Source organism: Eurytemora carolleeae, unplaced genomic scaffold (assembly GCF_000591075.1).
Source record: "Eurytemora carolleeae unplaced genomic scaffold, Eaff_2.0 scaffold421, whole genome shotgun sequence".
Taxonomy (NCBI): domain Eukaryota; kingdom Metazoa; phylum Arthropoda; class Copepoda; order Calanoida; family Temoridae; genus Eurytemora; species Eurytemora carolleeae.
The window spans coordinates 50,904-66,292 of NW_019396311.1; the positions used below are offsets into that span (position 1 = coordinate 50,904).

The 15,389-nt window shown below is 33.8% G+C and overlaps 3 protein-coding genes across 5 annotated transcripts in view; 1 reads left to right on the forward strand and 2 right to left on the reverse strand.

Annotated features, from left to right (window-relative positions):
* Positions 1-15,389, reverse strand: part of LOC111700697 (GTP-binding protein 1) — a 48,023-nt gene that overhangs the window by 32,618 nt on the left and 16 nt on the right. Inside the window, exon 2 of the mRNA XM_023471701.1 lies at positions 13,601-13,604. The gene's annotated coding sequence lies outside the window, so the exon portion shown is untranslated. The remainder of the gene's footprint in view (positions 1-13,600; positions 13,605-15,389) is intronic.
* LOC111700701 (uncharacterized) lies at positions 1,665-9,320 on the reverse strand. Its single transcript, XM_023471706.1, has 8 exons — positions 8,972-9,320; positions 6,179-6,789; positions 5,807-5,876; positions 5,001-5,139; positions 4,666-4,715; positions 3,937-4,053; positions 2,948-3,204; positions 1,665-1,951 (listed from the first exon to the last, which is right to left on the reverse strand). The coding sequence occupies exons 1-8, from the start codon at positions 9,185-9,187 to the stop codon at positions 1,816-1,818; spliced, it is 1,596 nt and encodes a 531-aa protein (XP_023327474.1). The 5' UTR covers positions 9,188-9,320; the 3' UTR covers positions 1,665-1,815.
* Positions 11,594-15,387, forward strand: LOC111700702 (uncharacterized). 3 transcript variants are annotated; one of them, XM_023471708.1, is made up of 4 exons: positions 11,604-11,677; positions 11,916-11,971; positions 13,110-13,495; positions 13,841-15,387. In XM_023471708.1, the coding sequence occupies exons 3-4, from the start codon at positions 13,174-13,176 to the stop codon at positions 14,443-14,445; spliced, it is 927 nt and encodes a 308-aa protein (XP_023327476.1). In that variant the 5' UTR covers positions 11,604-11,677; positions 11,916-11,971; positions 13,110-13,173; the 3' UTR covers positions 14,446-15,387. The 3 variants fall into 3 exon arrangements, with proteins under 3 accessions (XP_023327475.1, XP_023327476.1, XP_023327477.1); XM_023471707.1 differs by lacking the exon at positions 11,916-11,971 and having other exon boundaries at positions 11,594-11,677; XM_023471709.1 differs by lacking the exons at positions 11,604-11,677; positions 11,916-11,971 and adding an exon at positions 12,917-13,024.

Below are 15,389 nucleotides of genomic sequence, written 5' to 3' on the forward strand. Positions count from 1 at the left end.
GTCTTTTATCACTCTCTAAAACCTTCTCTCTTATAACTCGAGTTGGTTGACCTAACAGTTACTTCTTTTACTGATAACGAACAGAACATAGTACAATTGTTGGCTACTGAATATCATATTATTTATCCATTTAAATATTTTCTTTTTAATCATTAAAAAGTTTTCAATGTCTATAAAAAAATAGTCATATGGGGGGGGGGGAATTTTTTTATTTTAAAAAATATGCAGGACATTCCTGGCTTAGTTACTAACAAAACCTTGAAAGCATTGATCGACAGGTCTTTTATCACTCTCTAAAACCTTCTCTCTTATAATTTGAGTTGGTTGACCTAGCAGTTACTTCTTTTACTGATAACGAACAGAACATAGTACAATTGTTGGCTACTGAATATCATATTATTTATTCATTTAAATATTTTCTTTTTATCATTAAGAAGTTTTCAATGTCGATCAAAAAATACTCTTATTTATTTAGGTATTCAGAGGAACTGAATAAAACGAGGTGTTTTTATCTTTGAATTCTTCGAAAATTACGAAATTTTGATTTCAATGTTTGTCAAAAGGAATGGAGTAAGAATATAGATTTGCCATCAAGAGATAAAACCTCAAAAAGTCTCGAGAAAACTGAACATAAAAGATGTGCAATGCAGTTACTGCTTGTAGTAAAAAGTTCTGATTGTTTTGACTTGATATGCCTAGTGGTAGAGTTTGGTAAAGAAAGATTCTGCCTGCCAACTTACACAATGCTTTGGATTATTTTTATATTTCAGTTTAATCCCCCCTCCTCCCTAATTATATCTCTAAATAATGTTATTTCAACCCAAAACTTAAGTCTTAGATGAAAATCGTTAAATTATTTTATTTTATGATTCAGAACGAAAAACTTTTTTTTTCAAAACAATCAAAACCTTTTTCTTGCTTGACCCCCCCCCCTCTCTCCTCCTCCAGAAATTAATCAAATCGAATCAAATCAATTCCAATGTTTAGTGCCCAGGACAGATATTAAAACATTATTACTTCTAGTAACAGTTTTGTAAGTGTAATTTTTTCATTAACTTCATGTGTAATTTTTAAGTAAGCATTGAAAAAAAACTTATAGCAGCGCAAAAAGCATTATTAAAAAATACAAAAAGTGAATTAGTTTTTTAATCCTTTTTTAATTGTTAGTAAATTGTTGGTATTGTAAGAACCTAAACATGTTGGTGAAGATTATCTGACAGCTTTATCACGTTGTGAGTTGTTTTAGTTAATCCAAATAAAATATAATTACAACGTTGAATCTACTAATCGAAATAAACCAGACCCTGCCTAACAGATTTTTTTCCCTATTCCATAAAAGGAACTCACAAGTTGTTCAGAAAAATATTTAACGTTTCTATTTTTAAATGTCTTCACTTGTTACTATACCATCCTGTTCATCTTTATTCAATCTTACTTTTAAGAACATAACAAAATGGCAACTGGTGAGTTTTAATGGCTGAAAACTAATTAGTGTGATTTACATCCTGATTATCTCTCTTCTCGTCTTTTCACAATCACTGAGGTATAGTAATTAGATGCATTTATTCGTGAACTTACAATTAATGCATAAATCAAACACCCCCCCCCCCCCCCCCCCATTAAGAAATGTAAAAACTCAAATAAACGAAGAAAAAAATACAAGAAACAGTGAAAATTTTCATTATTTGTGCAACACGAAATATTATTCTACAGGGTGTCCATTAAGTTCCTGACTCGACTGTTTTTTTTATGGAACACCCTGTGCAGCAATTACACAAGTGGGTTCCATTTTTTCCTCGCGCATTTCTTCTGCATCTAGTGATCATCGCGGCGGGAAGATCTAGTGCTCGAGCGTTCTCTTGACCGATCTCTCTTCGATCGGGTTCCAGATCGATCCCTGGATGATCGTTCTTTTTTAATTCTGGATTCCGATCTTCCCCTTGAGGTTCTCCTAAAATATTGAAATAATCATAATAATAATTTTCATCTTATTATGCTGCGCCCATCTTCTATTACAATTGTGAAATCAAATCAAATCATATTAGTAGGGATGGCTTAAGGCTCCTAAATGGTGGTTTGAGTTTCAAGTCTTGCCGGCATCCGGGTTTTCTCTTTGTATACAATACATTGTAAAACAAAAACAGTTTGCAGATTATTAAAACAAAATTCGTGGATTTTCAAAATTTTATGAAAATCGAAATTTGCTGGAGGCTAATTTTTCACGTTTTTTTGGATACATATATACAGAGACCAAATGAAAGTATGTAGCTATCATATTAATCGCTAATATGAGAATTTATTATCTTGTATAATTTCTGTATTTATACATTATCTTCCTTTTTTGACTAAGTTGCTGTTCCTGATTTTTTGCGAAAAATTATTTCCGGGTTCATGAGCCGAAAAATTGTAATTCAATACCGTTAAATAATTCCTAAAATTGTGTCTTTTGTTTGAAATAAAACTGTTAATCTGCAATCAAAATAATTTTATTTTTTTATGCGTATTTTTTTTGTGACGCATTAGAACCAAATATAGATTCAAAGAGTTTAAATCCCCCCCCCCCCCTCCAAAAAAAAGAGTTTAAATCTCCCCCCCCTCAAAAAGAGTTTAAATCTCCCCCCTCCCTCAAAAAGAGTTTTAAACTCCCCCCCCCCTCAAAAAGAGTTTTAGTCTCCCCCCCCCCCTCTAAGAAAAAAAAACATTCCTGACTTAATGATTTGTCAAAGAGAGAAAAAAGAAAGTATCGTTTGATTTTACCATAGAAATTATGTAAAAATAAAGCAAAAAGGATCTAGTCAATGAAGTAACAATGCTGTTAGCTAATACCCTAACAGTTCTTTCCCTTATTTTTGAACTAATATCTCTATGATTCCGTTCGTTTAACGAATTTTCCGTTAATTTTCATAATGTTCATAATCTAAAAATAGAAAATATATCTCTGTCTCACCTATCATCTCTTTTAGATCTTGATCTGGACTTAGAACGTCTAGTCCTGGATCTGGACTTCTTTGTCCTGGACCTGGACCTTCTGGTCCTGGACCTGGACCTGGACCTTTTGGTCCTAGATCTGGACCTTCTTGTCCTGGACCTTGACCTTGATCGGTTCTTTCTCTCCGCCAAACGTTTCTCTCTGTCCGCCATTCTCTTTTCTCGCTCCGCCTTGCGCTTAGCCTCCTCTTCTTCCAGCTTTTTCGCCTTCTCCGCCTAATATTAGGGAAAATTTACGGGAGTCGTTAAAATGATTTATAAAATGTCGTCTTACAAACCTACTGATATTGGAATGCCGCAGATATTTAGTTTTTAATTGAATAATTATATTGAACCCCGCATATTTAAGGCTACTGAGATCTATGTATTATCTTAGAAAACCCATTGAAAATTGTCAAGATTTCGACGAAATTCTGGGTTGAACTGTACAAGAACTGTAACTTTCTTTTTATCAACAATTAACTGATGCGTAGTTTAAATGGACCCCCAGCGTAGTTTTAATTTATCCTCTAATAAAAAAAATCCGAAAGGACAACGGTACTCTCTAAACCATTTTCTAAGAAAAAAGGATTGAACTATTCTTATCTAATAGTTAATCTATAGTTTATGCAGAGAGAGGTTCAATTGACATCAAGTCATCTGTACTTTTAACAAATGGAGAGGGGGGGGGGTATCTTGATCTAATTCTCATGACAGGTTTTTATCTAATCAAGATACAGGAAGCCAAAATATTGCACTGATTTTAAGATATCGAAAAGAAAAAAATGGAAAGTAATAAACTTTGAGATTTGTTGGTAAAAGCCGTTTTCTTTAAAGCAATTTTAGCTACAATTACATATAAATTTTTATATAAATTTTTGTTTATTTTTTAAAGAAATGATGATAAAAATATTAATGCAGACAATAAAAAAATATAGTTCATTTTTTTTTGATTTATTTATAATTAACCTTTAGCTGTTCAATTTCTTCCTTCAAGTCCACGCTCTTCTCCGCTGCCTTCGCGACCTGCTGTAGCCATTTCTCTTCAGTCACGTGCTGTGCACTCTTCAACTTGGGTCCAGTTATCTATAACACACATATATATATAAATATATATATATAAAGTTGTATTCTCTGTTTGTGTGTCTATCTGTTTGTTTGTCCGATCATAACTCAGAAACCCCTGGACCGATTTGACTTAAATTTTGATTGAGAAACTTGGGAGAACCACGGGAATGTTCTCATATTAGTTTTAAGATTCTGGGTTGAGTAGGTCAACTTTAATAGAATTGGGGAAAAATAGCTACACTCGTAATTTAAGACCATGCGCGGGTAAACGGCAGGAGTAACTATGAGTAGACCTGGGCAGCGCCCGGCAATTCAGTAATAATTTGTATCAGTTAACTTAATCACTAGATTTAACTAGTACATAAAATAAAACTCGGCGTCCATCTTTAATTTCAACCTATAGTACACTATAAAACAATAACAAAAAAGTTCGCGGATTTAATGATATTTGTTCGGGGATTTTCAAAATTTTACAAAAATCTAAATTTGTTGGAAATTTACTTTAGTAATTTTGGGCATTCTAAAACCTTCCCCATGGGACATCCCAGTTCTTTTTTAGTTTACAGAATATAATTAAGCTTTTTAGCGTTGATTTCCGTGCCACCATGTATGTAATGTAATGTAATGTACCTGTGCTGCGATATTAACAGCCAGCTGAGCAGCTTCCTCCCCTGATACTCCTAGATAAAGACCAATCATCAGCCAGAGAGAAGTATTTATTAAACAAACAAATACCCCATCCCCATGATTCTTCATTTATCTTTCTTCCCAGAAAATTAGAGATTTTTTGGGTTTTATGATCAAAAAACCATTTTTCATGTTTATGTTATAATGTCTCAAGGGCCCTATCGAAATACATATGATTATTGAGAATCAAAAAAACATTATTTGCGACTTTTTTGGTTACTTTTCAGATTTTTCATTATTTTTCAGATTTAATTTTTTTTTTAATTTTTCTGTTGAACCTGCTTGTGCTGCTTCTGAGGCCTGCGCTGCTGCTTTTACCGCCGCCGGGTTCATAATTGCCGCCCAGGCAATAGTTCCGGCAGCAAATTTTGCATCTTTTTTGGTCGGACCAGATCCAAAAAATATTTTTGGTTCAACCTATAATATTATAAGTGTTAAAGGGACTGTAAGCGTAATTTTGAGTGACCCTCCATGTAAAGAGGACAATGCGAGGCCGAGAACCCTTGACATCTTAATCTGATTAAAAATGTGGAAAATACCGTCGTTTTTCGTAAAGATCAGACAAAGCGTTGTAAATCGGGTCTTGTTATCTTTCACGGAGAGGTCACTAGAAATTACGCTTACTGTCCCTTTTATAGCGAGGCATAGTTGAACTTGGTAGACTGAGTTATACCACTTTTCTAGTTCAACTTAACCGAAGTAGTTCAATTTCTAACTATTCATGAAATCTAGTCCCACATGGAAATGAAAAGTGGTTTAACTAGGAATGGCCGATTGAACTAATTATCTGGTACACTTTCTAATACCAAGTTATTAGTACAACTATACGTACAAACATTAGCTACTTTATGCAAACTTATGAGTTTCTGAATCTATCTATGTAACCCTTGATATTAAATATCACTTTCAATATTTAAAGAAGGTTTTCTTGGGAGTTACTATCAGATGAATACATACTTTGACAGTTATCCAACACTCAAATACATCTTTAGGACACGCTGGGAATTTATTAATAGATTTGAAAGAATTCGTTCTTCTCTCTATTTTTCAAAATTAGTGAAAATTCCCTTTAAGAAAAACTAACCTGCCCTTGACCCGGCCAAACAGTAACTTTGTAAGTGTACAACATAGTGTTACTTTTCCCGTGCTTGTTCCTAGATAGATAGATAGATAAATAATATAATATATACAATCAGTTTAGTTACTCAGTAAACCCCCCCAATTANTGGAATACCCTAACTATATTAGAAATTGTTGTTAGAGACACAAATGTATAAAATATATAAAATCTATTCATTTATTAAAAGAAGATCGCTGGGGTTGTTCCTGGCCCCAGGCAATTCCACCCATCAGCACTCCCCCAATCAATACGCATATTCATCACGCCAGGGGTAGCCTGGTTAGTCCGCTAAGGCATGCACTTTTTCGAACCCTGAATATTATATATTAAAAATACCTTATAGTATCCACGATCTTTTCTGTTACAAGTTCGAAGGTGGGCGGTGGCCAGTGAGATTTCTTCGCTTTCGAGCAAAGTTGAAACACTGGGTGATTCTTATTCGGATGATCGTCACCGTAAGCTGTTTTGTCGTAATTTCTAAAAATGGCGTCCTCACTTTCCGGCGGCGGGAGTCGTGGCCGAAAACCAGGTCTCATCATTCCCCGATGCATCATTGGCATCGGCAAAGGCGGTGCCGGCGGTAAATCGTCCAGTTTTAAGACCATTGCATCGCAGCATCGTCGCTTTGCCTCCTTCTTCCCCCTGGCGATGCCACACGTGACAAGTACGTCGTCACTGCCCGGTGGTCCAACTGTAAGTGAGTAGCTGTACACACGATTATGTACTGGTCCATCAGCCTCCAGGCATTCAAACTCTATCTCCCACTGGCGCTTCCTGCACTCCAATCCGACGTACATGGCAGCGTTTCTTCCGTTAAGGATGCCCTGCACTGACTTGTCGAACCGGGTTGGGTCCGGGGCGGAGTCTAGGTCAAGTTCTTCCTTAGGATCAGGAGCAGCGATCTTTATCAAACTTCCGTCCTCACCCTTGACGATCACTCCGGGGGTCTGAAACCAAAATCTATTTATGGACTTTCCTCGTTTGTTGGTTTGTATCCAAATAACATAAGAAACAGTAACCCAACCTGGCAAATTTTTTTTGAGGCAACTAACATGACCCCAAGGAAGGTTTACGGATGGTTAGAGATAAAATTTTCCCTCGAAAAAACATGTCAGCATTTTATATGTTTGAAAATACGCAAATTTAAGTACAAGAGTGTATATTTTTAGAAATGATTTATATATATAAAAAAAATGGGACTTCAAAAGGAAAGTTTATTCATTCTGTTTGATACTTATTTAACCAAAAAATCATAAATTTTCCCCTCCAACGAATTTATTTTCGAAACCCATTTCAGCAAGAAAAACGCTTAAAATAAAAACAAAATAAAACATTATATAACGTCTGGGGAAAATGTCATTTTCTGAAATGGGGCGGAGAATGATTTTATTGGAAAATATACACCCCTTTTAAAGAAAATAAAATCCATAACATATTGAGAACAATTTAAGTACAAAGCTAACACTGTCAATATAAGAGGGCGTACAAAGCGCTCTGAAAGCCTATTTTTATTAAACTCAAAATAGAGATGGAATTTCAATATATTTCACGACAATATCATCTAAAACTTATTCAAATTATTCAAACATTGCATGTAACGACTAATGGAATTATAAACAACAGCTGAGATATCTTCTATGTAAAAAAGTTAACATTTTTTATCAGAGAAGACAAAAGTAACAAAAAAATAGTACGTTTTGCTCCACAAAAAAAAGCATATATCGGTTAAGTGAAAGGGGTAATAATATATTAAAAAAAAATATTTATATCGATATTTAAAGGAATGGTAAGTGTATTTTCAAGTGAAACTCCAAGATAAGAGAAGATCGCCGATTTACAACACTCACCCTAATAGTCTTGTGTGATTGAGAAAGAGTTAGATATCCATATTTTTGTCTCTATAAACTGTTGATTTTCATTTGCTGGTTCTCTGTGAAAGTGACTTGAGCATTTCTTACTTATAAGAAACAACGGAGAAAGTATCAGAATTAAACAGTTATTGAGTCAGATAAACTACTGTATTTTCTATATTTTGTTCAGATATAAGTTACAAGGATACCGTTGTAAATCGGGCATTACTATCTTTGCATGAAAGGGGTCATTCCATGTCAAGTCAGCCACCTGATGGACGGCATGTCACAGATTTTGCTGAAATTTTGCATACAATTTGGGATATGAAAAAAAATGCCGGAACCCGAAGATGAGCGTTCTGAGACCTCGGAGGCCGGAGATATGGCTTCGGAAAGTTTCCGATAATTCGAGATTTCGAGGACGGCCTCTATATTTCAAATGGCTCTAACTTTTTTGTTTTAGAAGATAGCTCCAAATTTTTTTCAGTTTTTAATAGGTAATCACAAGCCCGTTATTTGGCGTTATAAGAAAAAATATCATTAAAATATTATTTACAAGTCATAATTGCATTTCTTTATTTTCAGCCTCCGTTTGAGGATGTGTACCAATTCCGATTGTGTTGATTTTTTTTACATATTTTTATACTGCCATAAGGAAGGGGTTAGAAAAGTTAAATTCATATGTATTTGTTCCTGTTGAGGAGGAGACCTGATAATGTAATGCTAATTTAGATTTCTTAATGCAACTAATAGGTAGTATTTCTGCTTAATTATTGTTATCTCTCCTAAACATTGATAAATATTTAATATTTGATACTTTTATGTGAGTAAGTGATCTAAATTATAATAAGAGACCATCAATAGTATTTATTTCAACTATTGTACACTAAAAATGCATGTGTGTATTACTAATTTTTNAATAATATTTTAATGATATTTTTTCTTTTAACGCCAAATAACGGGCTTGTGATTACCTATTCAAAACTGAAAAAAATTTGGAGCTATCTTCTAAAACAAAAAAGTTAGAGCCATTTGAAATATAGAGGCCGGCCTCGAAATCTCGAAATATTGGAAACTTTCCGGAGCCATATCTCCGGCCACGGAGGTCTCAGAACGCTCATCTTCGGGTTCCGGCATTTTTTTTCATATCCCAAATTGTATGCAAAATTTCAGCAAAATCTGTGACATGCCGTCCATAGGTGGTTGACTTGACATGGAATGACCCAAAGGTCACTTGAAATTACGCTTACATTCCCTTTAAATAGAATAAATTAGATACCTTGTCAAGTTTGAACTTCTGGTTCTCTATACTTGCTTTAACATCCTCCGGCATAGCCTCATCCTGATCTGGTAAAGGAACACGAGGTCCCATCGGAAATCGTCCTCCCCGCTCCATAGGTCCACCTCGACCCCGTCCTCGGAACCTGGGAGGTCCACCGGGACCTCCTGGTCCCATTGGACCTCCAGGACCTCCTGGACCCCCGGGTCCCATCATCCGGTTTCCGAACCCCTGGGATCTAGGACCAGTAAATCCATAACCGGCAGTTTGACTGTACGCACCTGGTGCTCGAAATTCTAAAAAGAATTGTGTAAAGTTTTGGTAAATTTTGGCATTGAATGTTTTAAAATCTAAACTTTTACAATTGACTTATAAAGTTTATCATTTATTAAAAGCAACAAGAAAAATTTGAAGAAAAATCTTAACACGGTTAATGTATGGGATATGTATCTTTCGTATCAGTCGACGCAATCCCAAGTGACCAGTAAAAAAAATTAAAAATATCTAAAATTCTAAATTTTTTGTAAAAAAAACTAAGGATATCTTTTTTTCAACTCTTCCAACCAGTTAATATTCGGACATGTCCTTAATTTGATTGAGATTTTTTGTAGTGGCGCAACTAATTCCCCCCCCCCTCATGATCATGGTTCTGGACCATCTTTTATGCCAATTCAAAAATATTAAAAAAAAACATTTTTCTTTGGCGCTTCGCGCATCATTTCTAATAGAATTTCTAACTATTTTCTCGTTTTCGACGTAAAGAAAGTCAGTGATTCTGTATTTATCCTCACAATAAAAAACCTGCATATATGTTACTTCTCATGAGTATTACAATACATATATCATTTAAGGTGACACAAAACCACACAAATCCTGACAACCTAAGTAGAATAACAGGAATAAAATAAAGATTATATCGGACTGTTAGGACTTTTGCAAACTATAAGAGAAAACAGGGATCTTACTGGCAAACAAGGACAGAGGGAAATTAACAGTAACACATATTACTAACAGTATATTAAGCTAATCATGCTACATATTCATATTTGAAACTATAAAAAGCTCACACCAAAATTTTAAAGAAAGGAAATTACTCAAATCTCTTTATGAGAAACCTGGATGGAAATGTAGAAGAATATAAACCAGAGAACTCCGCTAGTCTTCTACTTGAATTATCTTGGAGGAGGACCTGGAGTCACAAACACACACAAACAAGAAATGAAATTAACGGAACGAGGTTTTGAACAGCAGTCTTGGTAATATCCTGGAGAACCATTTTTGGACCCTCCCCCCCTCCTATCAATTTTGTACATTTATATAATTGACCATGTGGCTGCAGCGCCCGGCCCCCTAGCCTGTCCTAACCGCGGCGCTCGGCCCCCTAGCCTGTCCTAGCCGCAGCGCTCGGCCCAGAAATTGTCTAAGCCTAACCTAACTCTCAGTAATAAAAAGTAACACCGCTCCACTGTATTTACTGAGAAACTTGTGGCAAATCTCCGGGTTATGATTCACTAGGTTCTGCATCTCGCCGCAAGTAGCGCTGCGTGACGAAATCTTGTGGCAGCCGGATCGGGGACCCGATCCAACTACCTCTAGATTTGAAACCGAGAACGCTACCACTGAGCCAAAGAAGCTAGCTGCTGTGCTAGTATTCTACTCTACTTAATTTGTTATCACACAATAGCCAGCCGAGCCAGCTAAATAAATTTATTTGGTTTGGAAATATTCTTGACAATGTAGAAGACGACATTGGGATTTTAAAAATTAAAATTAAAATTTGTATTTGTTTTTTCAGCAAAAGTAAAAAAACATATTTGACGTAAAAATTTAATTTTAAAAAGAAATTAAGCTTAAATAAATTCTTTAAAATAACATAATTTTGGTAATTTTCAACAAAGACGACATGATAGTATAGCATCAACTGAACTACTACTGTTTATTTTAAAATGAAAATTTCAAGTATTGTGATCTATAAAATAATCAAAGAAGTAAATTGTTTTTAAATAAAAATTATTTTTGACTGAGATGGTTTCTTTCAGACTTCTAGGCCAAGAAGGCACAAAGCTTTAATTAACTGATTTTCGAAAACTTGAAGTCCTTGAAGTTACATGTGAGAATTAAAATGGTGTGGTTTTTGCTGAAATAAATGAAAGTTTTGAAATTACCTAATTTGTTAGGAGCTTTGTTACACTAAAACCTTAGTTCAGTTGATTTAGCATCACAGAAATGAATAGCCAATGCCGCGGCATAAATTTAGTTCAGACATTTTTTCAACTAGTTTTAATCAAACAATTATCAGTGATTAAAACTCGGTTTTGTAGGCATATTTCCTTTATTATAATACTTTTTAATGTTTTAAAGAATAAGAAAAACAATATCGACATTATTATCTTACAAAACCAATAGAAATAAAGTTAATGTGCATAATGCATGAATATGAATCTGATTACAATTACAATCTAAAACATGTTAAGTTATTATATAATAACTCTATATCTAAATGGTTCTTCATCATTAAAATTTTCATGTCTGCAAATTTATTATAAAGAACATAAATTAACCAATTACTACAAGTAATGGCTGACAGAAGATCATTTCGAAGCTGCAAATAATTTTATAAATAAAAATCAGATAATTTTTTTGTTATTAGACTCTTTAAATCAATGTTGGAGTTAGAATTCCTCAAGATCAAATACGAGCGTCAAGGTATGAATTCATGGGTATACATTATCTAATACATAATTTGTTCTCTACATCCTCTCAAAAATGATTGTTTTCTTCCTATTTTGGCCAATTTAACCATAAAACATCGAAATTCTATTCGATATTTTGGAAAAATGTCATGAAGGTCATAAAAGTTTCCATTTTGTATTTCTGATCCATAGGAAGGGAGAGTGAGGGATTTGTCTATTGTGAATATTAACTCTTTGAAAACTGAATGTAGGTTGGAACAGACCAGGGACTAATATGCTATCTATTGCAGCGTTTGTTTTACAACAGGTCCAAGGACAAATCATCTTATTCTTTAAATAACATAATTAGAAACGCCACACCCCACCCTCTTACTTGTCATTTTTGTAAATGCATCTGATATGTTACAAAATGGCATGTTTTGGGTCTGTCCTAGTGAACGATTTTTGGAAAAAATCGTTCTCTAGGAATATACCCATGTTTTTTTAAATCGATATATATATAGATATATAAATAACAAATAATATCATTAGACCATAACTTATATCTTTAATGTACTTTTGGGTATGATGTTAATTTGTTTTGCTTTATTCGTTTGAAACAGCTTAATTTTTGCGACAACATTTTTCTTCATCAAAATTAATAATACATTATCCTTCTTGTTCGAAATTATTTTACAGTTTTGAAAAATGACAAATTTCAATCTTTTAATTAGTTTTAACTATAGACATAAGTTGTGAACAATATCTGAAAATTGTTCTTCTTTATTTTTAAGAATTATTATTTCTGGGATTTGGACAAATCTGTTAATAAAATCCCCAGGGGGTTTCTAATAAAACATTTTGCCCCAGGAAAACAGATTGGTTTTGAGAAAACGATCTGTCCTCTACTCAGCTGTAATCACGCTGATTTCAATCCTCAGCATTTATGCAATTTGTTGCACACATTTAACCTCGTTGCAAATATTTGCAATGTTTGTCACATTTTCCTGGTTAATATTTGAGAATGTGAAACCTTGCAAGCAGATACTTGATAATTTAGGAACATTTTATAGATTTTATATATATATATATATATATATATATATATATATATATATATATATATTGATTTACGCGTAACTTCAAGTGACCCCTGCATGCAAAGATTGAAACACCTATATGCTTTCCTAAAGTAGAAATGCTGAAGTCAATTTTGTGCTAAAATCACAACTAATAGTAATCATTTTTTTAATTTATATTTATACTTGATCAGACAAAGCAGTTGGGTACCGTTGTGAATCGTGTGTACAGAGGGTCACTTGAAATAATGCTTTCACTTCCTTCATGTCTGTTAGCTAAATTTTAATTGACCACTTTCAAGGTAATCAACTGAAAACAAACAGTTTTTTGATGCAGATTTTTGAGTTTTTAAACATAAAATTGTTCTGTATTCTTCCTAATTTCAGATCAACTGGTTGAATACCATTAACGTTGCTGTTGTTCAAGAGAAACTTTGAAAGAAAAATCAAAATGAGGCGTAAAACTTGTCTCCTCTTTATTTTTATTCTTTGTATTGAACAAATATCTTGTCTTGGATTGAAAACCAACTGCTATGTGGAGGGTACCTCCTACCAGGCAATATGTACATGTGGGGGAGAGTATAAATGGGGAGAAAATGGTGGTGGTAGATTTGGAGTGGATCTTTTCAAGCAAATCATCTGGTCTAGTGGTTCAGAGAACATTCAAGATTTGAAAACCATTACCTATGAGGGCTGCAACTCTAATTCAATATTCACATTGGATCTTGATGCTAAATATCCCCATGTTAATCTCATAGAGTTCAAAAATTCAGGTTTGGGCGGTTCATTTTTTTCAACTTTGCAGTGCACCCTTAAACTTTACAAAAGACACCCATATTAAAATTTCTTCCGAATATATTAATATAGGTTCAAAATACCTCTCTAGAAAATTCAAATATTTAGAAACATTGAGTTTGTGGACATTTTTTAATAATGAAACCAATTATGCGCAATTGATTTTAATAAAAACCAAACAATTTTATCAATAGTCTCCTTGCAGGTCAATATTAGTTGATTATTGATTTATCTCAATTACACAGAAACACCGAATTATAGCAAAATTTAGAAAGTAAAAAAATTAGTATTTCAAATATTATAAAAATGACACGCTGAAACAGGTCCTGTTAACATCTACTTCAGAGGAAGTGTTGACAAAGGAAATCTGACCATATTGTTTAAAAATATTCATGGTTCTGGTAAACTACATTTTGGAGCTGGATCTGTAGTACTCAGAGGATCCCTGGACTACTGTGTGCGTCCCTGTGGGGCCAAATTCCCATTTGAAGAGGATAAAAGGCCAGTTCCTCCTGGACTTGAAAAAAATACATGCAACGTCTGCACAGCAAATTCATTTCTCAATCTAAAGTTCAAGACAGTGGAGCATGTCATGCTCCACAATTTATTCATTGGAGAATATGAAGAAGGTCTTAGTGGTGGCACAGTGATTAAAGCTGATGATGTTCAGACCTTCAGGGTTGAAGATGGATCAATGAGACAAGTTCAAAATGCTGGAATCGACGCTGGTGGTTGTTGGAACGGTCGCAATGAATGTAGTTGTTCAGATGTTCTTGGTACTGAATACAGCTCTGATAGTTCAATAATTGGGTTACCTATTGTGGTTGCCATCTTGGTCTTGATAACTATAGCTATCGTCTTTGGTTTTGTAATTCGTAAAGCTCTTATGAACAGAGGAACTGCTGTGCCAACCATAGAAATGGCTTAATTTTAGTTTTTGCATTTAAAATGCTGAATTTATATATGCTTAAAAAGGCCTTTGCTTTGCATGCTTCTTATACAATATACATACACTCATACATACTAACCACGTTTACCTTCTAGTGATCTGAAAAACCTTTGTGAGCTTAAAGAGTTGGCTCTAAAACAACTTGTATACATTAATATGTGTTATGAACACTTAAAAGAATAAAGTATTTTCAGTACAAATGTAAATTTTACTGATATTTAACATTGGTAAGTATATATATTCTCCAAAATTCACAAACTTTATATTTCCTACCAATAATTCCCCACAAGAAAAATTTATTTTATTATTTGATTAGGGAATTTATTAATGAAAATATATATCCCTGCTTGTAATTCTGGCAAAATATTTGTTGGTGTCTCTTATAAGCATCATTAATACATTTATCTTGAAAATTAGAATGACAATCCTGTAGATTTCAATACAATTTAATTAAGCAAATTTAATATTGTCTTCTATAAATCGTAAAATAAAAACTAGAACGGCACGAGGAAAAAAGATTGGTGAACGTTCTCATAGATCTTCTTCTGGCGAAAAAAACCGACCCTGAGGAGATTTTTGAGTCTTGAAAATTGATGTGTCAACTTTTTATGCTTTATGGCAAAGGGCTGTCGTTATTTCAAATGATTTCCCATTCAAAGTAGGAGATGTCTTACTCTCAATAGAAGGGGTGAATATTTTTCAAAATCTCCCCCCTCCCAACATTTATCTCTTTTAAACGTTAATAATAACTTGGAAAATTCTAGACCGAAAAAAAATATCAGGAATTTGAAGCTGTGAAATATTTCTCAGAATCTCATCGTTCTCTTCTTCTTCGGATTCTTCTAGAACATCTTCCAATTATCAATCTCAACCGACATTAAAAGCTAGCTATTTCCTATTTTAAGATTGTAGATTTTTAAGGT

Coding starts and splice junctions, on each gene's coding strand:
- LOC111700701 (XM_023471706.1), bottom strand. CDS start 9,187: ATGATGGGACCCGGGGGTCCAGGAGGTCCTGGAGGTCCAATGGGACCA. Junction 3,205..3,936: donor AAGAAATTGAACAGCTAAAG/GTTAATTATAAA, acceptor CCCTAATATTAG/GCGGAGAAGGCGAAAAAGCT. Junction 1,952..2,947: donor AGATCTAAAAGAGATGATAG/GTGAGACAGAGA, acceptor TCAATATTTTAG/GAGAACCTCAAGGGGAAGAT.
- LOC111700702 (XM_023471707.1), top strand. CDS start 13,174: ATGAGGCGTAAAACTTGTCTCCTCTTTATTTTTATTCTTTGTATTGAA. Junction 13,496..13,840: donor CATAGAGTTCAAAAATTCAG/GTTTGGGCGGTT, acceptor ACGCTGAAACAG/GTCCTGTTAACATCTACTTC.